Source organism: Salvia splendens, chromosome 21, assembly GCF_004379255.2.
Source record: "Salvia splendens isolate huo1 chromosome 21, SspV2, whole genome shotgun sequence".
Lineage (NCBI taxonomy): Eukaryota > Viridiplantae > Streptophyta > Magnoliopsida > Lamiales > Lamiaceae > Salvia > Salvia splendens.
In genome coordinates this window covers 11,026,660-11,044,212 of record NC_056052.1, presented here as the reverse complement: position 1 = coordinate 11,044,212, position 17,553 = coordinate 11,026,660, and the positions used below count along the sequence as shown (strand labels likewise).

General features: G+C 35.2%; 1 protein-coding gene across 1 annotated transcript; it reads left to right on the top strand.

The window, feature by feature from the left end:
• Positions 1-1,519: 1,519 nt before the first annotated feature.
• On the top strand, positions 1,520-8,630 carry LOC121784227. The gene is made up of 4 exons (XM_042182390.1): positions 1,520-1,531; positions 1,978-2,208; positions 2,277-2,726; positions 8,262-8,630. The coding sequence occupies exons 1-4, from the start codon at positions 1,520-1,522 to the stop codon at positions 8,628-8,630; spliced, it is 1,062 nt and encodes a 353-aa protein (XP_042038324.1).
• The last annotated feature ends 8,923 nt before the right edge of the window (positions 8,631-17,553 follow it).

Here is a 17,553-nt window from a genome sequence, read left to right as displayed (position 1 = left end):
ACGCCAACATGAGTAGCGTGTTTATACAGACTGATATAGCAGCCTCGCCTCCACCAAATCGCGAAAAACTCACACCACACACTTCGCGATTTTATCCAAAGCAGCCCCCCTCGTCGCGCATCTGCCCTCCTCTCCGTGATTTCGTCCTCCATTCATCAATCGGTGCTATTCTTCCCCAAATTCGTATGTTTTTTTCAGTTAGTATACTTATCTTTTACATTATTAGAGGAATTATTGGATAGTTAGCTAGGGTTTGTAATAGGTTATGAATTGAGTTGAAATATTGTGCTGAATTATTATTTAGCATATTGGATTGTTTGAATGACGTTATTGTTGATTAATAGTTGAGATATTGGTGTTTAGTTAGGGTATAAATTTGGATTAAAAACCTAAACCCTAATGTTGTTCTAGCTTAAAAATTGGGCAACTTGTTTTGGTTTATATGGGTTTTAAAGTGTATTGCATTATTTGGGTTCAATGGTGACAAATTATTGAAATTGATTAGGTTGATGTATATTGTTTATTTTGTTTTGTGTAATATCGTGTAGGTGAATTATTATTAATTTTGTGTAACTTTGTGTAGGTGATTTTGTGCAATGTTGTGTAGGTGAATTTGTGTATTGTGCATTATTTGATATTGGTGTTCCATTTTGTGTATCTAATTATTGAAATTGTTTAGGTTTGTTCCATCATCTTCTACTTCTCGCCGTCGGCTCTTATGTGGTCCTGCGGATCCTTCTGTATTGTATCTTCAGAGACAACACGTCTCTAATAATATATGGGTAGGAGTTCCATCAGAAGACGTCCGATGCCGAAGATATAAAGGAATCATTTGGGATGTTCCCATACATCCTCATGTTTTGGCAGTAGTGGACCAGATGGGGTTCGGTGGTATATTGAGGTGTGGTCAACCAAAGGACATTGATCACCATCTTATCACCGCGTTGATTGAACGTTGGAGGCCAGAGACTCACACGTTTCACTTTCCAGTCGGTGAAGCGACTGTGACATTAGAATGTGGAGGTCTTATGGGGCCTCAAAGTTGACGGAGAAGCTGTGACGGGTTACATCCCTACGAAGGATGTGGGATATTGGAAGAAACTGTGTCTGGATTATCTAGGATTTGTACCAGACGCATCTGAGTTGAAAGAAATGGTTTGGAAACAAGCTTATCAAATCAATTGAGGATTGAGCTGAGTGATGATCACGACCACTACATATATGTTCAGCGTGCTCGTATTTATTGTCTGCTATTACTTGGTGGTCTGACGATCCCGAACGCCTCCGGAAATAACATTTCGTTCTTCTATGTGCAATTTTTCATGGATGTAGAACGGTGTTCTACCTATAGCTGGGGTGGTGCGACGCTTGCTTGCTTGTACCACAATTTATGTGAAGCTGCCGTTGGTAGGAGGACCGATGTCGGGGGAGCTTTAACTTTGTTACAGCTGTGGGCTTGGGAGAAAATCTCAAATATTAGACCGATGATGCTAAATCCCGATCATAGGGACTACGCACCATGTGCATTCGCGTAAGTTGTTCACTAATTCATTTTAAGCATAATTTTCATCAATTTCCATGTTATTCGCTCATAATTTAAAATTTTTAGATGGAATGGGCCGGCGTCATATGTCAAAGCACCAGGGCATTGCATTGAGAATTTCTGAGATCAGTTCTCCATAATGCACGACAACCAAGTAATTTATATAACTTAAATTGTTTTTTGTTTGTTATTTTTGATTGAATTTATTTTGAGTAAATTTGTTTCACATGTATTTTATTTGGAGGCCTTATGTCCAGCGGACCTTGCCGGAATGTTGTGTTAACGGTCGTCCTATATGGACGTCGATAACAACTCTTATTTGCTGGAATATGGTTGAGCCACACTTGCAACAACGAGTGTTGTGATAATTTGGGATTGTCCAACCCTATGTCCCGCTCATCAACCAGTTCCATGATTCTGATTTTACGAAACAGGATCGCCGTGGAAAAGCTGGTCGGAATTGGGTTGATTACCACGCCCATCATATACAGAAGTGGGACAATAGACACAACTTGGTGTGGATTGATCTGGAGTACACTATGGAGCCTATTGCAACCGGTGAATATATGAATTGGTTTCGCCAAATAACTGTGGTGTATTTAACCAAACCTGGTGTGCATGCTGAAGAGGGCTTCCTTGAAACGGCATCTTCTCATAACTTCGCGGTAAATTGAAAAAACTATTAATTATTTAAATTCATATAATGATATGTAATTAACTTTGAAAATTGTAGGTGGAGACACTTCACAACATACGCCACTTTATAAGTTGCCAAGATATGACAGAACATCCGGCTTTGGTAACCATTTCGAGGATGGTTGAAGATGGGTTGCAGATATCAGTGGAGGCTGAGCTGATGGACTACCGTCCTTCCCAGCGCTCTGCGCTGGACATGGAGATGACCGTGAGGCAAAAGGGAAAACGGCGAACCAAGAAGAAAACTGCATGCGGAGAGTCGTCATCTTCAAGGATGGATGCTCAGTTGGTAGATGACTCCGATGACGATTTTGTGGATCCACCTCCACCTAGATCTACAGTTCGAGGTCGTCAATCTGTCAGCCACACTGGTGGTACCGGAGAAGATATTGGCCTCAGTGATGTCCACGCTTCTCCACCGCGGTCGTCTGTGCAAGATGATTTTTTTTGGGTGGATCTAGAGAACGTTGTCCTCCGAGCATACCACGTTTTCTTGTAACTAACTTTCACATGAAATCTATTTTCAATATCCGCCACAATTGATTTTACCTTGTAGTAATGATCGTTTTCTATCTGATGTCGAACACTCAACGCTATCATACCCGACAAAAGATTAGCATGCCCATTATAATTACGATCCCCCATGCAAGTATGAGCAGTGCTAAACACTCTAATTTGCCAGTGTTCATCATGCTTTCTCAATGTTGCTCGGCACTCCCACAAACATTTCGGTAATGTGGCATCCTTCGGATTTCCTTGTGGCCACTTACAAACTGCATGCCATCTCTTTCCTTTACTTTCAGCAACTGTATATAGTCAGATTTTTCCAAATGCCAAAAAGTCACAGCTGCCTTCAATTCCAACTTCGTTCTAAATTTAGTATGCAAACCGACATTGCTAGGATATTTTTCACTCCAATAATGCACATCGGGATCAGCAGACTCAAAGTTCTTTGGATCAAAAGTATCATATGGACCTGGTAAGGTGCGGAAATAGTTCATACCAGGCTGTGGGAACTGTGAAACTACTCTTCCTCGTACTGCTCTTCCTCTAACTGTTGTTTCTCCAACCAATGTTTCTTCAACTGCTGTTTCTCCAACTGGAATGGATGGTCTTGAAGCAACAAATTGTTCATCATCCGACGGATCACCATCTGAGTCTGTACTATCTGGGTCGACATCTTCAGAATTATAAGGTGATTGTGGATCAAGAAAGTCGGCTTTATCAGGACCTATTATGTCCTCAACCACATCACAATTGTCATTGCCCCCTAAATGCACGCCTCCAAAATCAAAATCTTGTGTTGCAGCGAAACATGGTTCTTGGCCTCTCGTAGACGTACCAACATCATAACTTATGAGATGATGACTATTTTGTTGAGTAATTGCCGAATACTCAACATATAATTCAATTTGACCTCATGTAGCCATACTCTCACTAAACATTAGTGGCATGCATACTTCTTCTAGTAGAATACCTATAAACGTGACTGAAGATCCATAGAATATATTACGTTTCCATACTATTTGAACTTTGTTTTCAAATATGCTTATCCTTATCCTTTCACAAATTGTTTCCACAAGCTGATCGTAAGAAATACTTTCATCCAACATAATGAATCATTTTGCAAAAGGAGGATCATATGAAATAATTGGTCCGGGAATTATCTTTCCACCCCAATATAAATTGACACACCACGTCATACTATCTGCAATCATGTAAAACACAAATAAATATGTTTTATTTTCACATTCATCATTATGTAGAGTGATCCAAAAATTGGTCAAAATATTTCTATTAAGTACACTATAATATATACTATCATAACAATCTATCAAATATTGGTAAAAATTTAGATATACTACAACATATAATACCATAACAATTTGTCAAAATATTTCTATTCATTACACTACAACATATAATACCATAACAATCCATCAAATAATTATATAAATTACACTACAATATATACTATCATAACAATCCATCAAATATTGGTAGACTAATGTTTGGAAGAATCTGTAAAAATTAGACATACTAACCGAATAGGAAGACTAATGTTTGGAAGAATGAGCCAAAATCGAAATATCCACACTCAAATCCATCACTGGGTCGACCCGAGCAAAGGTTTCCGAGTTTTCGCCTTGGGGAGGGTTTTTCGCATTTGGGGGAGGGAAAGTGATTAGGGTTCGCGCTTGTGGGAGAGTTCCCACTGATATCTGGTTCAAGCCAAACACGCCGACGGGGTAGGCGTGTTTGAGTAGGAGACACCAACTCCATAGGCGTCTTTAGGCATAAAACACGCCTACACCTGTGGCGTTTTTAGGCATAAAACACGCAGACGTCTGTGGCGTGTTTTAGGTAACACGCCAACCCCGTCGGCGTTTTTTGACTTACCTATACTTATATAAAATATGACGACATACGGTTCTAAATTGTAAAGCGCCAGTGCATGTGGCGTCTTCACTTATAAACACGCCAATGTGGGTGGCGTTTTTCCCATATATGGAAGAGATAACAAAATGATTACATTTACGTTATTTTAAACGTAAAGTACCCTATAAGCGCGATTTTCTCACAAAATCTCGTGCAAGTAATTGCAACAATTTGTAATCAACATAAGTAATCATTACTTAATACATTAGATTAGAATTAATTTATAAAAGATTCCAACATTGCAGCGCATATTTATTTTGCTGCTTGATCAGGAAGCTCTCCTCGATGTTGAATTGCATGTTCGACGACGTGCAGCCCCGGCGCAAGCGCCGGCTGCATGTCCTCATCGAATGTACCCACATCGTCATTCAACAATTCTTCGTTATTGTGATATTCAACAACTCAAATCAAACGAAGAAATTCATGCATAATTCACATAACATGAAATTAATCCACATAATCAGAGCCAAAAATTGGCTCTGATACCAATTGTTGGGGTCTGGAGCCCCTTGCATGACGGAACACTTGTACAAAACAAATAAATCAGATGTAGGATCTATTTGATAGATTATGGGATTAATCTATTCATATGTTAACACAGAATTGCACGCTAGAACGCAAATAATTCATGCTTAAAGAATATAAATCCCAAAACATGAATTCTACGGTTTAGAGTTACCGATTTGATTCTCCAAAGAATCGTCCATTGCTCGCGCCTTCTCCACGATGATCTTCAATACTAGACCACGGATCTTCTGACTGGTGTCCCGAACTGTATTCCGAAATCAGTGTGGGCTGATCTTATCGAAATACTAGGACTCGAATAAAGAAGACACAAATTCCTCACGGAGGAGAAGAGAGAATTTTCGAGCACTTCTCAAAATAGAGGGGGGGGGGGCAAAAACTTTGTCTCTAAAAACTGTATTTTTCTGTCTCCTTTAATCTCCTATTTATAATAGTTCATATTGGGCCCAGTCAAGGATCTATGGAAGGTTTTGAATGTGAGTTTCCCCAATTAGCTTTTTACTAATTAAATTGAACCCACAATTTAATACAAGCTTATATTGGAATATTACGAGCAACCACTACAGAAGTAATATTGAAATTACAAGTAATCTAGGTTTCCATTTTGTTTATTATTTATTTCCCGCGCTTAAGATATATATATATATATATATATCCATTTAATTAATTAAAGTCTGCTATGGACTTAATTAATTAACATCTTATTAATTCCAAGAGTGGACTTAGCAAGAAACACTTATATATTATTCATAGAGTAATAAAACTCCAACTGACCAGTTTCCGAATAATAAAACCTTGTTCAAGCTCCTCTTGAGGACATTATCAAACGAGACTCACCTTGCGCACGATTCAACATAATAGCAATCCTAGCACCGCTAGATATTAATCACCACAACCCAATATATCAGGATTATTGGGTTGCGAATAACCCGCACCTTTTGATAAGTCAGAGTAGTGCATAATCAATACCGTATGCTCAATGCTAATGTATGTATATTAAGAAATAGTATTTTATCAAGACCTAGTCTTTCAGTAGATAGCATAAAGACACGTCTTGCTGTTAGATTCATTCAGTGCTATACCACACCAACGTCATCTTATTTCAATATGGCTTAGAAATAATCGGACTGACATTGCAACCTTTCGCGATAGGTAGTCAAAGCCTATCTAGGTTGTGAAATTCTTCTTTTTCTTTTGCAAAGCATTGCATAGAACCGACTGTAGTTACCTTAAAGTGGACGGCGCCCACAACCAGTCTACTAAGCAAAAGACTTAGGCTTTGTTTACTTCTTATGCATTTAAATGTTTATTAAACATCTTATAAATGCACAAGTAAACACAATGTAATAATATACTGATTCTATTCGTGCAAACTGCTCGAATAATACTGAATCGGGTTAAAAGTGGATTGTAGAGTTTTTTCGTATACAAGCAAGATTCTATTCGCGCGAACTTGCTCGAAACATGTTTTTCAGTATACTAAACCTAACAGATAGTATGACTCACATTATTATTAGTGTTTAATTGTGGGTCATACTGGTATAAGTTATAAATAAATTGATATATATGGGTAATGTGTTAGGTAGAACTTTGCATAAATAGAAATAAGCTATTTTTATGGGACGGAAGGAAAAGGAAAGTGTCTCTATTTTTAACGGACGAACCGACAAAGAGAGTATTATATATAAATTACTTGTCGTTTTGTAGATAATATTTAGACTGTTAAATTTATTTATCAAATTTATTCATTATTATTTTTTAAAATATGTGAAAAAAATGATTCACTTTCCTTAAAAAAGAGGGAGTACATAGCTAAAGAGCTAACATCGAGATTAATTAAGTAATGGATATTGATTATCTAAAACAATAATCAGTTTTTCTCACCAGCTATGTTTTTGGTGAATGGTTTTTGTTTTTCTTATCAAGGATTGCGATTAATCAAGACAACAAAAAAGACAATAGAATTCGACTTACAGAGAAGAACACCGGACGTATACAATGGAGAGAAGAGATGAGAGAGAAAATCTAGTTTAATTTAGGAAAAAGAAATTAGAATCAATCTTCATTAATCATATGTTGATATTAGAGGGAGAGATTTATGGGAATGAAATAACCGATTGCATTGTGGCTTCCCAAAATGACCTTTTTGAATTTTTTAAATATTTTTATTAAATACATGTGGCACTATTTTCGGCCATCAGATCTTCAAATAGTGGGGCTGAGATTTAGTTGAAAAAATGAAAAATAATTAGAAAAAGGATATGAATACATCCACATATATATATATATATATATATATATATATATATATAGGAAAATGATCAATACAAAACTTGATCTCAATACAAAATCCAGACCAAATCCTGACCATGAGATTTGACAATCCAATGGTCAATAATTAAACAAAAACACGGAGGGTCATTGTAAAGCAGTTTTAGGTCATATTATAAACTTTGGGTTTGAGGTCATGTTAAGATCATTTCATGTCATCCTTACTATAATGACGTAAAAATAAGCTTACAATGACCTAAAAATGACTTTTGTATGCTTGGTTCTGCATTTTTGTATTAAGAATGGTTTTGCATGGATCAAAACCCTATATATATATATATATATGGGGTGTGTTAAGGTGCTTCGCAGCTTTTCAGTCCAATGTTCTTTTTAATCACAACCCTTGGATCCTTGAATTGGATGGTTGTGATGATCTGCATTATTTGATGAAAAATTTGCATTATTAGTCGGTGTGCATTATTCAACTGAAAATCTGCATTATTAAATGACACGTGGCATCAATCTAACCGTCGGATGACAAAATCGTGGGGCTGAGATTAAAAAGAACAATAGAACAAAAGATACAAAAAAGGAAATGAATACATCCCTATATATATACATATATATATAGGGTAGTGATCAAGGTATAACTAATCTTAAGTGTATAACTAGAGAACAAATCTCAGCCACACATCTTAATGAAATAAATATTAATTATTTTAATAATGTAAAATAGGCCAAGGGTATTTTTGGAAATTAAATTATCAAATTTAAATGAATTACGCAGATTCCTTTCATTCTCATTATGAAAATGGTATTCTCCCCCGGCGACTCGCTGTTCTTCACCGATGAAGGCGGCGACGATGTAGGCTCCGCCGCCGAACTCATCATCCGCCTCCACCCTACCAACACCACGCTCAAACCTTCAACCTGTGCAGCGGGCGCAAGGCTCCCCGGCGCATTCGCCACGTTACAGCGGCAGTTAGCAATTGCAATTCATCCATATTTCGTCAATTATTTGATCGCATCTGCAAGATCTGATCTCAATAAGAAAGAACTATGGTGGATTCATGCGATTTATGTTATTCAAATTAAGATTACTATGAAATTGATCATTTGCACTGTTCATAGAATAGAACATTTTGATCGATTCTAGTTTGTGATAGCACCTCGTTAATGGCGATTCTAGTTTGTGATACATGGCTATAATTTCATTGGATGATTATTGTAAATTGTAAGTATGAACTATTTTGGTATTGTTTGATCTACGCAGCTGAAAATTGTATGTTGTGATTGGAATACAAGTAGGAATTTGTGTGCGTGTGAATTGTATGATTTGCAAGATTCGCAGTTTGTTAAGCACTTGTGAATTGCATATTTGCAAGATTATGAAGATGAAACTAAAAAAAATTGCACAAATTAAGAGGAATCGGGCAAAAAGTAGCTTAATTATTCAGCAAAGGCAAATGGATTTTGATACCTTCCAATTCATAACCCTGAAATACATCACTCTTAGCATGATTTTACTTCACTCTTGTTTACAAAACGCATCACTCCTAGCATGATTTTACTTCACTCTTGTTTACAAAACACATCACTCTTATTCTGATTTTACTTCACTCTTTTTCACAAAACACATCACTCTTATTCTGATTTTACTTCACTCTTGTTCACAAAACACTTCACTCTTGTTCAGAAAACACTTCACTCTTGTTCACAAAACACATCACTCTTATTCTGATTTTACTTTACTCTTGTTCACAAAACACATCACTCTTATTCTGATTTTACTTCACTCTTGTTCAGAAAACACTTCACTCTTGTTCATAAAACACATCACTCTTATTCTGATTTTACTTTACTCTTGTTCACAAAACACATCACTCTTATTCTGATTTTACTTCACTCTTGTTCACAAAACACATCACTCTTATTCTGATTTTACTTCACTCTTGTTCACAAAACACTTCACTCTTGTTCAAAAAACACTTCACTCTTGTTCACAAAACACATCACTCTTATTCTGATTTTACTTCACTCTTGTTCACAAAACACATCACTCTTATTCTGATTTTACTTCACTCTTGTTCACAAAACACTTCACTCTTGTTCAGAAATCACTTCACTCTTGTTCACAAAACACATCACTCTTATTCTGATTTTACTTCACTCTTGTTCACAAAACACATCACTCTTATTCTGATTTTACTTCACTCTTATTCACAAAACACTTCACTCTTGTTCAGAAAGCACTTCACTCTTGTTTACAAAACACATCACTCTTATTCTGATTTTACTTCACTCTTGTTTACAAAACACATCACTCTTATTCCGATTTTACTTCACTCTTGTTTACAAAACAAATCACTCTTTTACTTCACTCTTGTTTACAAAACACATCACTCTTATTGTTAATTTACTTCACTCTTGTTTACAAAACACGTCACTCTTATTGTGATTTTACTTCACTCTTGTTTACAAAACACATCACTCATATTCTGATTTTACTTCACTCTTGTTTACAAAACACATCACTCTTATTCTGATTTTACTTCACTCTTGTTTACAAATTACATCACTCTTGTTTACAAATTACATCACTCTTATTCTTATTTTACTTCACTCTTGTTTACAAAACACAAAGAACAACACATAAATATGAAGTGATGTAATTCCAAACTCAAGCACCATCAAGATTCAAGAAATCAAATTCTCATAATAGTAGTGATCAAAAATATATGCCAGTGCAACAAACACAAAATTGAAGCAAATTAAGTGCATTATTTAGCAACAATTATCCAAAACTGAAACTCTAATCAACAAAAATCAATGATTTCTGTGAGCATGGAAGTAGAATATGACAGCAGCAGCAGTGGCAATGGCTGTGACCATCCACTTCCTTCCACCGCCGATCTCCCTAATCACCATCTCCTTCTCATCAAAGCACATCTGCATTTCCCACTCTGCCAAATCTTCCGATTCTACTTTCTCCACAATCCTTTCCAAAACCTGGATTTGCTCATCTCTAGCATCCAATTCCACCATCAGCGACGCCTTTTTCCTCCAATTCAGCGTCCGATTCCTGCAGAACGTGACGACGGCGACACCAACATCGACGAAAAGGTTGAATCGCGCGAATTTTGCAGAAGAGAGAAGAAAAGGTTGAATCGCACAATGAGGTTGAATCTCCTGCCGCCGCTGCGACAACGGCAGGTACAAAACGGTGATGAGGATGGAGAAGAGAAGAAGAGGAGATGAATTCTAATTTGCCGACGTATCCTATTTTTGGATATGCAATGACCATTATACCCCTGCCTTGTTATTGTAGAGTAAATTTGTGATTGAGGGAACTAATTTCTCCTTAAATTCAAAAATTAATACTAGCCCTTGATTTTTTTGATCTTGTGGCTATTATTTGTTCTCTAGTTATATGGTTAAGAGGTGTTTGCCATAGATCATGACCCTATATATATATATATATATATATATATATAGGTATGTATTCATTTTCTTTTCCTATATTTCCTCTTTTTTCCTTCTTAATATAAGCCATTAGATTAGAGAAATGGACGGTCAAGATCAACATTGGGTAATTAATCCCCGTGTTGCATTATTTGTCCTATTTTGTGAATTATGAGGGTACAATAGTAATCTAATAATGGCTGGAAACCGCTACGAATAATGCACCACATGGTCACGAGTAATGCATATAATTGACTATATAATGCACAATTTGTGAACTGCAATGCATACGAACAAGATGTGCTGTGTTATGATGTTTGACACACGTTTCTTGTTTCCCCTAAGGCTTTAATAAGCTTAGGGGCTAGGGTATAGTACGTACGCATTAATAACAAATTATAAAACGATACGAATAATTCACCAAATTGTCACGAGTAATGGATGTTATTAACTATATAATGCACAATATGTGAACTGCAATGCATACGAATAAGATGTACCATGTTATGATGTTTGACACACGTTTCTTGTTTCCCCTAAGGGTTTAATAAGCTTAGGGGCTAGGGTATAGTACGTAGACATTACTAACAAATTGTTGTTATTGGAATATACGTATGTGCATTATTTGGTTTAGGTAGTGCATTATGTAGCTGTTAATTGTCATTATCTCAGTATATTATGCATTATTAGAGGTATTGTGTATATGAGTTAATCAACGGATTGAAGATTACATACGTGCATTTAGTAATGTCTACGTACTATACCCTAGCCCCTAAGCTTATTAAACCCTTAGGGGAAACAAGAAACGTGTGTCAAACATCATAACATGGTACATCTTATTCGTATGCATTGCAGTTCACATATTGTGCATTATATTGTCAATTATATGCATTACTCGTGACCATGTGGTGCATTATTCGCAGATACCAAAAATGTGGCAGTTATTTTTCCGTCAAATGTCAATAATAACCCTGTAATGCATACAACCACCTTCTATAATGCAACACGGAACCAGTTTTATAGAATCAATCTGATCCGTTGATGCCTTAGATCTAACGCGTATTATTAAGAAGGAAAAAGGATCTAAGATGTGAAAAGGAGAATAACGCTCCCCCATATATATATATATATATATATATATATAATACATACTCCCTTCATTTCATTGAAGATGACGCACTTTCTTTTTTGGTTTGTCCTAACCAAGATGAACTATTACTAAAAATGGAAGCACATTTCTTCCAACTAAATCTCAGCCCCACAATTTGAAGATCTGACGGCCGAAAATAGTGCTACATGTATTTAATTAAAATATTTAAAAAAATCGAAAAGGGTAATGTTGGGAGTTTTTTTTGCAGCGGTTTATTAAATTCATTAATTCTCTCCATTATTATTCATTTCCGTAATTCTCTCCATTAAATTTGGTAAAGATATTTTTATATTAATTTTTTATAATTACCTAAAATCACGCTACTTTCAAGGTACATTGAATAGTCAATCTTTAGTTTACTTAAATTAATATATAAAGATTTACAATATCTTAGTTTGATTTCTCGTAAAATATCGACCATAAAATTCACACCTAGTTATTTATTACCATAAAAATATTATGTTTTTATTCTTTGTTTTAGGTTCCATGTAATCCTTGATGTACGAAAGTGGCTATGTAATGTATATGCACTCTCTGAGTAATGTACGAAAGAAGTAGTTATGTTTGAGTCTATTTGAATCCATACTCTTTTGGGTTTAGCAATCCATCGGGCTAGATTGTAGTACCGTCTATCAAACGAAAACATCACCAAGGCTAGAGAAATGAATCCTTTTCCCAAGGGTTTAGCAATCTATATTTGGCTAGGGCATAGTAACAACCTAGGCATCAAAGTTCCTGTTTGACTTAATGTTCATTGGTTTTGTACTGATTCTAATGTACGAATATAGTCATTTAATATATATGTCTTTTAATGAGTAATGTAGTTTTTTATATGTTCTCTAAGGGTAAAAAATTAAACTCATTCCCCAAGGGTTTAGCAGTCCATGGGGCTAGGGTGTAATACCGACTAACGAAAACTTCACCAAGGGCAGAGATATGACTCATTTCCCCCAGGGTTTAACAATCCATTTGTCTAGGGCATATCACCAATAATTTCCTATAATTTCTGTTTGTATCCTTTGGGTTTTTGGTTTCACACGGAACATGATGTACGAATACGGCTTCGTAATGTACAAACGACTTAGTTTAATGTACTATCGACTTAGTTTAATGTCTTGTAGCACATTGTATCCATACCCTTTGAGTTTAGCAATCCATTGGGCTAGGTTGTAGTACCAACCCACTAACGAAAACGTCACTAAGAGCAGGGAGATAACTCTTTTCCTTTAGGGTTCATACAGAACTTGAGGTACGAATATAATTTTGTAATGCACAAAAGACTTAGTTTAATGTACGAAAGAATTAGTTTAATGTCTATGTTAATGTATGAAAATGGTATTTGAATGTATGAATCCCAGACATTAATGTAATTAAATTACTGAATAATATATGTACATATATAACTACATCATGTCGCAGTGAATGATATTTTGAAGTCATGTACAATTAAGCACGTATAATGTATCATGGGTTGGGGAAGGTTGCATGTCCTCCTTACAGTCCTCATCACCAAAATTTTTTGGGCGCTTGTACCTATTCAAAAATATTGACATTGAGAAGATTGGACTACAAACAATATCAAACCAAAGTACGATGATATTACATTATAAACAACATCAAACAAAAGTAAATCTAATAATAATGTAGATAATCAACTATACGTAATGTACAGAACATGTTCACCAGTGTAACTCAAACTACCATAACACATATTAATACAGAAGATATCAATGACTAATCTAATGTTTTCCATCAATGTACTTTGTACAAGTTCAAGGGTAAATAATGTACATCTGGGATTGTACAATGTAGTAATCTATATCAGAATAATGAACAAGAAGGTTTTGTTAGTGAGTCGGTACTATACCCTAGCCCCATGGATGGTTAAACCCTTTGGGGGATGGATTTAACTTCCATAACACATTAAACCCATTATAATCTATATTAATAAGAATGTGACATGTACATTAAACAATCATAGTCGCACATTAAATTCAAAGAAGTACTCATAGTGATTGTTTGATAATCGTACATTAAATAACCATAATCGCACATTACCAAATTAATGTACCAATTTGTGTGAATAATGTACACAACTTGAATGTAAAAAACATTCAATTAGCGACAAGCACTCACCAACAACACATTACAGTCGAAATCACACTTAGAGAGATGGTTTAGGGTGAATTTAAGCACTACATCAAAGTGAATTTCACCACTTTCGACCATAAAATGTAGCAGATCATACCATTATCCAGAATAATGTAGCACATCAGCACGTGATGTAAATATTGGATTAAATAATGCAAAATATATTTTTAAAAGAAGATATAGATGAGTATATAGAACATATAATGTACGAGAACCATTTAAATAATGTGGCAAACCAAAATCGATATTCATCACCAAACCATAAATTGTAAATTGACTGAATAATTGTAGAAGCACTCAAACGAATATCAAAAATTCAATTAACGAAAGACATACAATAAAGAACGATATTCTGCCTCTTCCCTTTAAAACTCTTCTTCCAGCTCATGATCAGATCACATCTTTAGCTCAAACAACATGTGCGAAGATAAAAAAATTTGAGCTAAAATTTTTTTTAAGCCCAAAAGTGCTTTCCCCTTTACTCTAGTTCTCTCTCTCATCAAAGATATAGATCGAGGGGTTGCGCTTGGGGTGGACGCCTGATTATTGAGGAATTGGAGTAATTAATAGCCCCTCTCTCTCATCCTGGGAGTCTCTATTTCTATGGGACTGATTGAGTAATTAATACTCTTTCCTTCCTATAAAAATTGTCTTCCTTTTTTCTATTTTGGTGCATCCCATAAAATCAACTTATTTCTATATTTGGTAAGTTTTTTCGCTTATAAAGTGGGACAAATTCTCTAATAACAATATTCTAATTACCTTTTCTTTTTATATCTTCATACTTTACCAATTTTCGCATTAAACCTGTGACGTCACTGAAGTCCTCATCGTTCGTATTAAAGACCATTTCCCATGGTACTCTAAACCCAAAATGAATAAACAAATAGCTCCAATAGTACTGCAAAACTCACTCCATTTCAGACTTTTTGAGAAAAATATATCCATTTCTGGGATTACATAAAACAAACCCAAATTAAAATTATAAATTTTAGTGATTTACATATTTAGGCCCTATACTTGTCAAGACGCACGTTTGCGGTCCCTATACTTGCAAAATATCATTTACGGTGCCTATACTTGTACTTATGCACGTTTAAGGTTCTTTTCACTCTTTATCTTTTTTTCGGACGAAAACACCCCCAAAGGGAAGAGAGGGCAAATGTGTGTTTATTTTGCAGAAAGACGAAAGAGAAAAAATGGAAGAAGAAGAAGAAGAAGGATGAAAGAGAGAAAATAGTGTACCAATTGGCCTTTTACCCATACGGGGGTGTTTTCGTCCCAAAAAAAGCCAAAAGTGAAAAGAACCTTAAAACGTGCATAAGTACAAGTATAAGGGCTGCAAATGATATTTTGCAAGTAGTTTGGTCCTACTTACCTGCAATAGTTTGTTCCTACATACATGCAAACGCTTGGTCGACACCAATTATTAACCTAAGCATGTGAAGATAATGTATTAGGTCATCCATTCCGGTAGGTCACACCACTCAAGATACAAGTCAACTTTTCTCCTCCTTTTATAGATTAATTTTTAATGTTTCGATATATTTTGTAGAACAATCAACCTATTCTTTGAATATTTGTTTTTGAGATAGTTTGTCTGGGTCTATTCGCCTATATAGAAAACATTTTTAAGTAAATAAACACACCTGACATTTCTAGAGATGTTTATGGTTCAAAAACTGCTTAGTTTGGATTTTTAAAATAATGGAACCGTAACCGGCCCGACAAGGCATTGTCGGTTCCAGTTTTACGCCCGGAATGGAAAGTTTCAGTTTAGGTTTGAAACCACTAGTTTTTTTCCAGTTTTGGGAGTTTTGGTTCGAAATCGACGGTTTAACGATTCAATGTTTTTATCAAAAACTTTTTTCGAGTCGTCGTATTCTTATATTTGTGTGGGGCTGTGCCTCTGTATGACTTACACCAACAAACACGCGCAAATATATGTTACATGACAATATTAGATGTCACAAGAAGAAAAGTGTTGCTCGAATTTTCTTCTGAGACGAACGGACCTAAACTGCAAAAAGCATTAATTATATGACAATAGTCCATACATGACTTGCACATACAATGGGCAAGTGTTAGAAATCAGACAAAATTAGGAGCCATAGCTTTCATCAATCATCATACTGTTGCCACGTGTCCCTAATAAAATTTATACTAAATAATCGAAAATGTCAATAATAAGAATAATAATGCAGGAAGCAAAATGGTTGGAGGTGCTGAGAATTATCACACGATTCTCATACGGACACTTGGAACACCACCATTTATATGCCTCTATCCACTTACTTTGCTCAATTATTAAGATATTGGTATTATACACACATTTTTACAAAAAGTAAATGTGAGTGAAACTTATAGAAGTGCATAAAAGAATATATAATAAATTATCATTTTAGACACTTAACTATGTGATGTATATTTTTGTAGTGGAAGAAAATTTCCATTAATATTCCTTCAAGGCAGGTGATAAGACACATTTCACACTAATGCCTCATGTTAATCATGATGCCACCATGCATTATAGGGTCCTGCCGCTATAGAGAGAGGGAAAGAGGGGAATTAAGATTTAATCCAATTAGTATTAAATTCAATCAGTAAATAATAAATAAATAACCTGATCATAAGATAACCTTTTTGTTTTTATTTACTTTTATTATAAGTGTAAGATAAACTTTGATGCTACCAACTATTTGTTGGCAAATGAAGGAGAAATAAAATAAAAATATCTTATCTTATATTGGTGAAAAAGTTAAGACCATCCGCATCGGTGCTTGTGGGGAAGGACGACGGCATGCCCCTGTCCACCGCTGTCTCTTGCCAACGGCACGGCTCTGCTCGATGCATCGAGCACGTCCGAGCTGCTGAGCAGGGCGACGTGGCGCGTTTCTATTGGTCGTTGACATTTTCTTTTCTGTTTTTTAAAATAAAAAATAATACAAAAAATTAAAAAAATATATTTTCGGATTCCCAAAAAAATATAGTCATTTTATTACTGTTTTTTTGAATTTTAAAAAAAAATTCCCAAAATCATCTATAAATACACACATTCATTATCCATTTGGGTGAAATTCGGCCACGAGTAGTGGGTTTTTTTAAATTTTATGAATTTAATTATGTAATTTTTAATTTTTAGGATTTTAATTATGTAATTTTTAATTTTTTAGTAATTAGTAATAGTACTTTGGGTATTTTTAATGCATTTTAATATTGTGGAAATGTTTTTATTTAAATTGAATAATAGAACGGTGGGACCCTTGAGCATGTCCTTGCGGAAGAGCATGGATGTGAGTGTTGTGCTCTTGCCAAA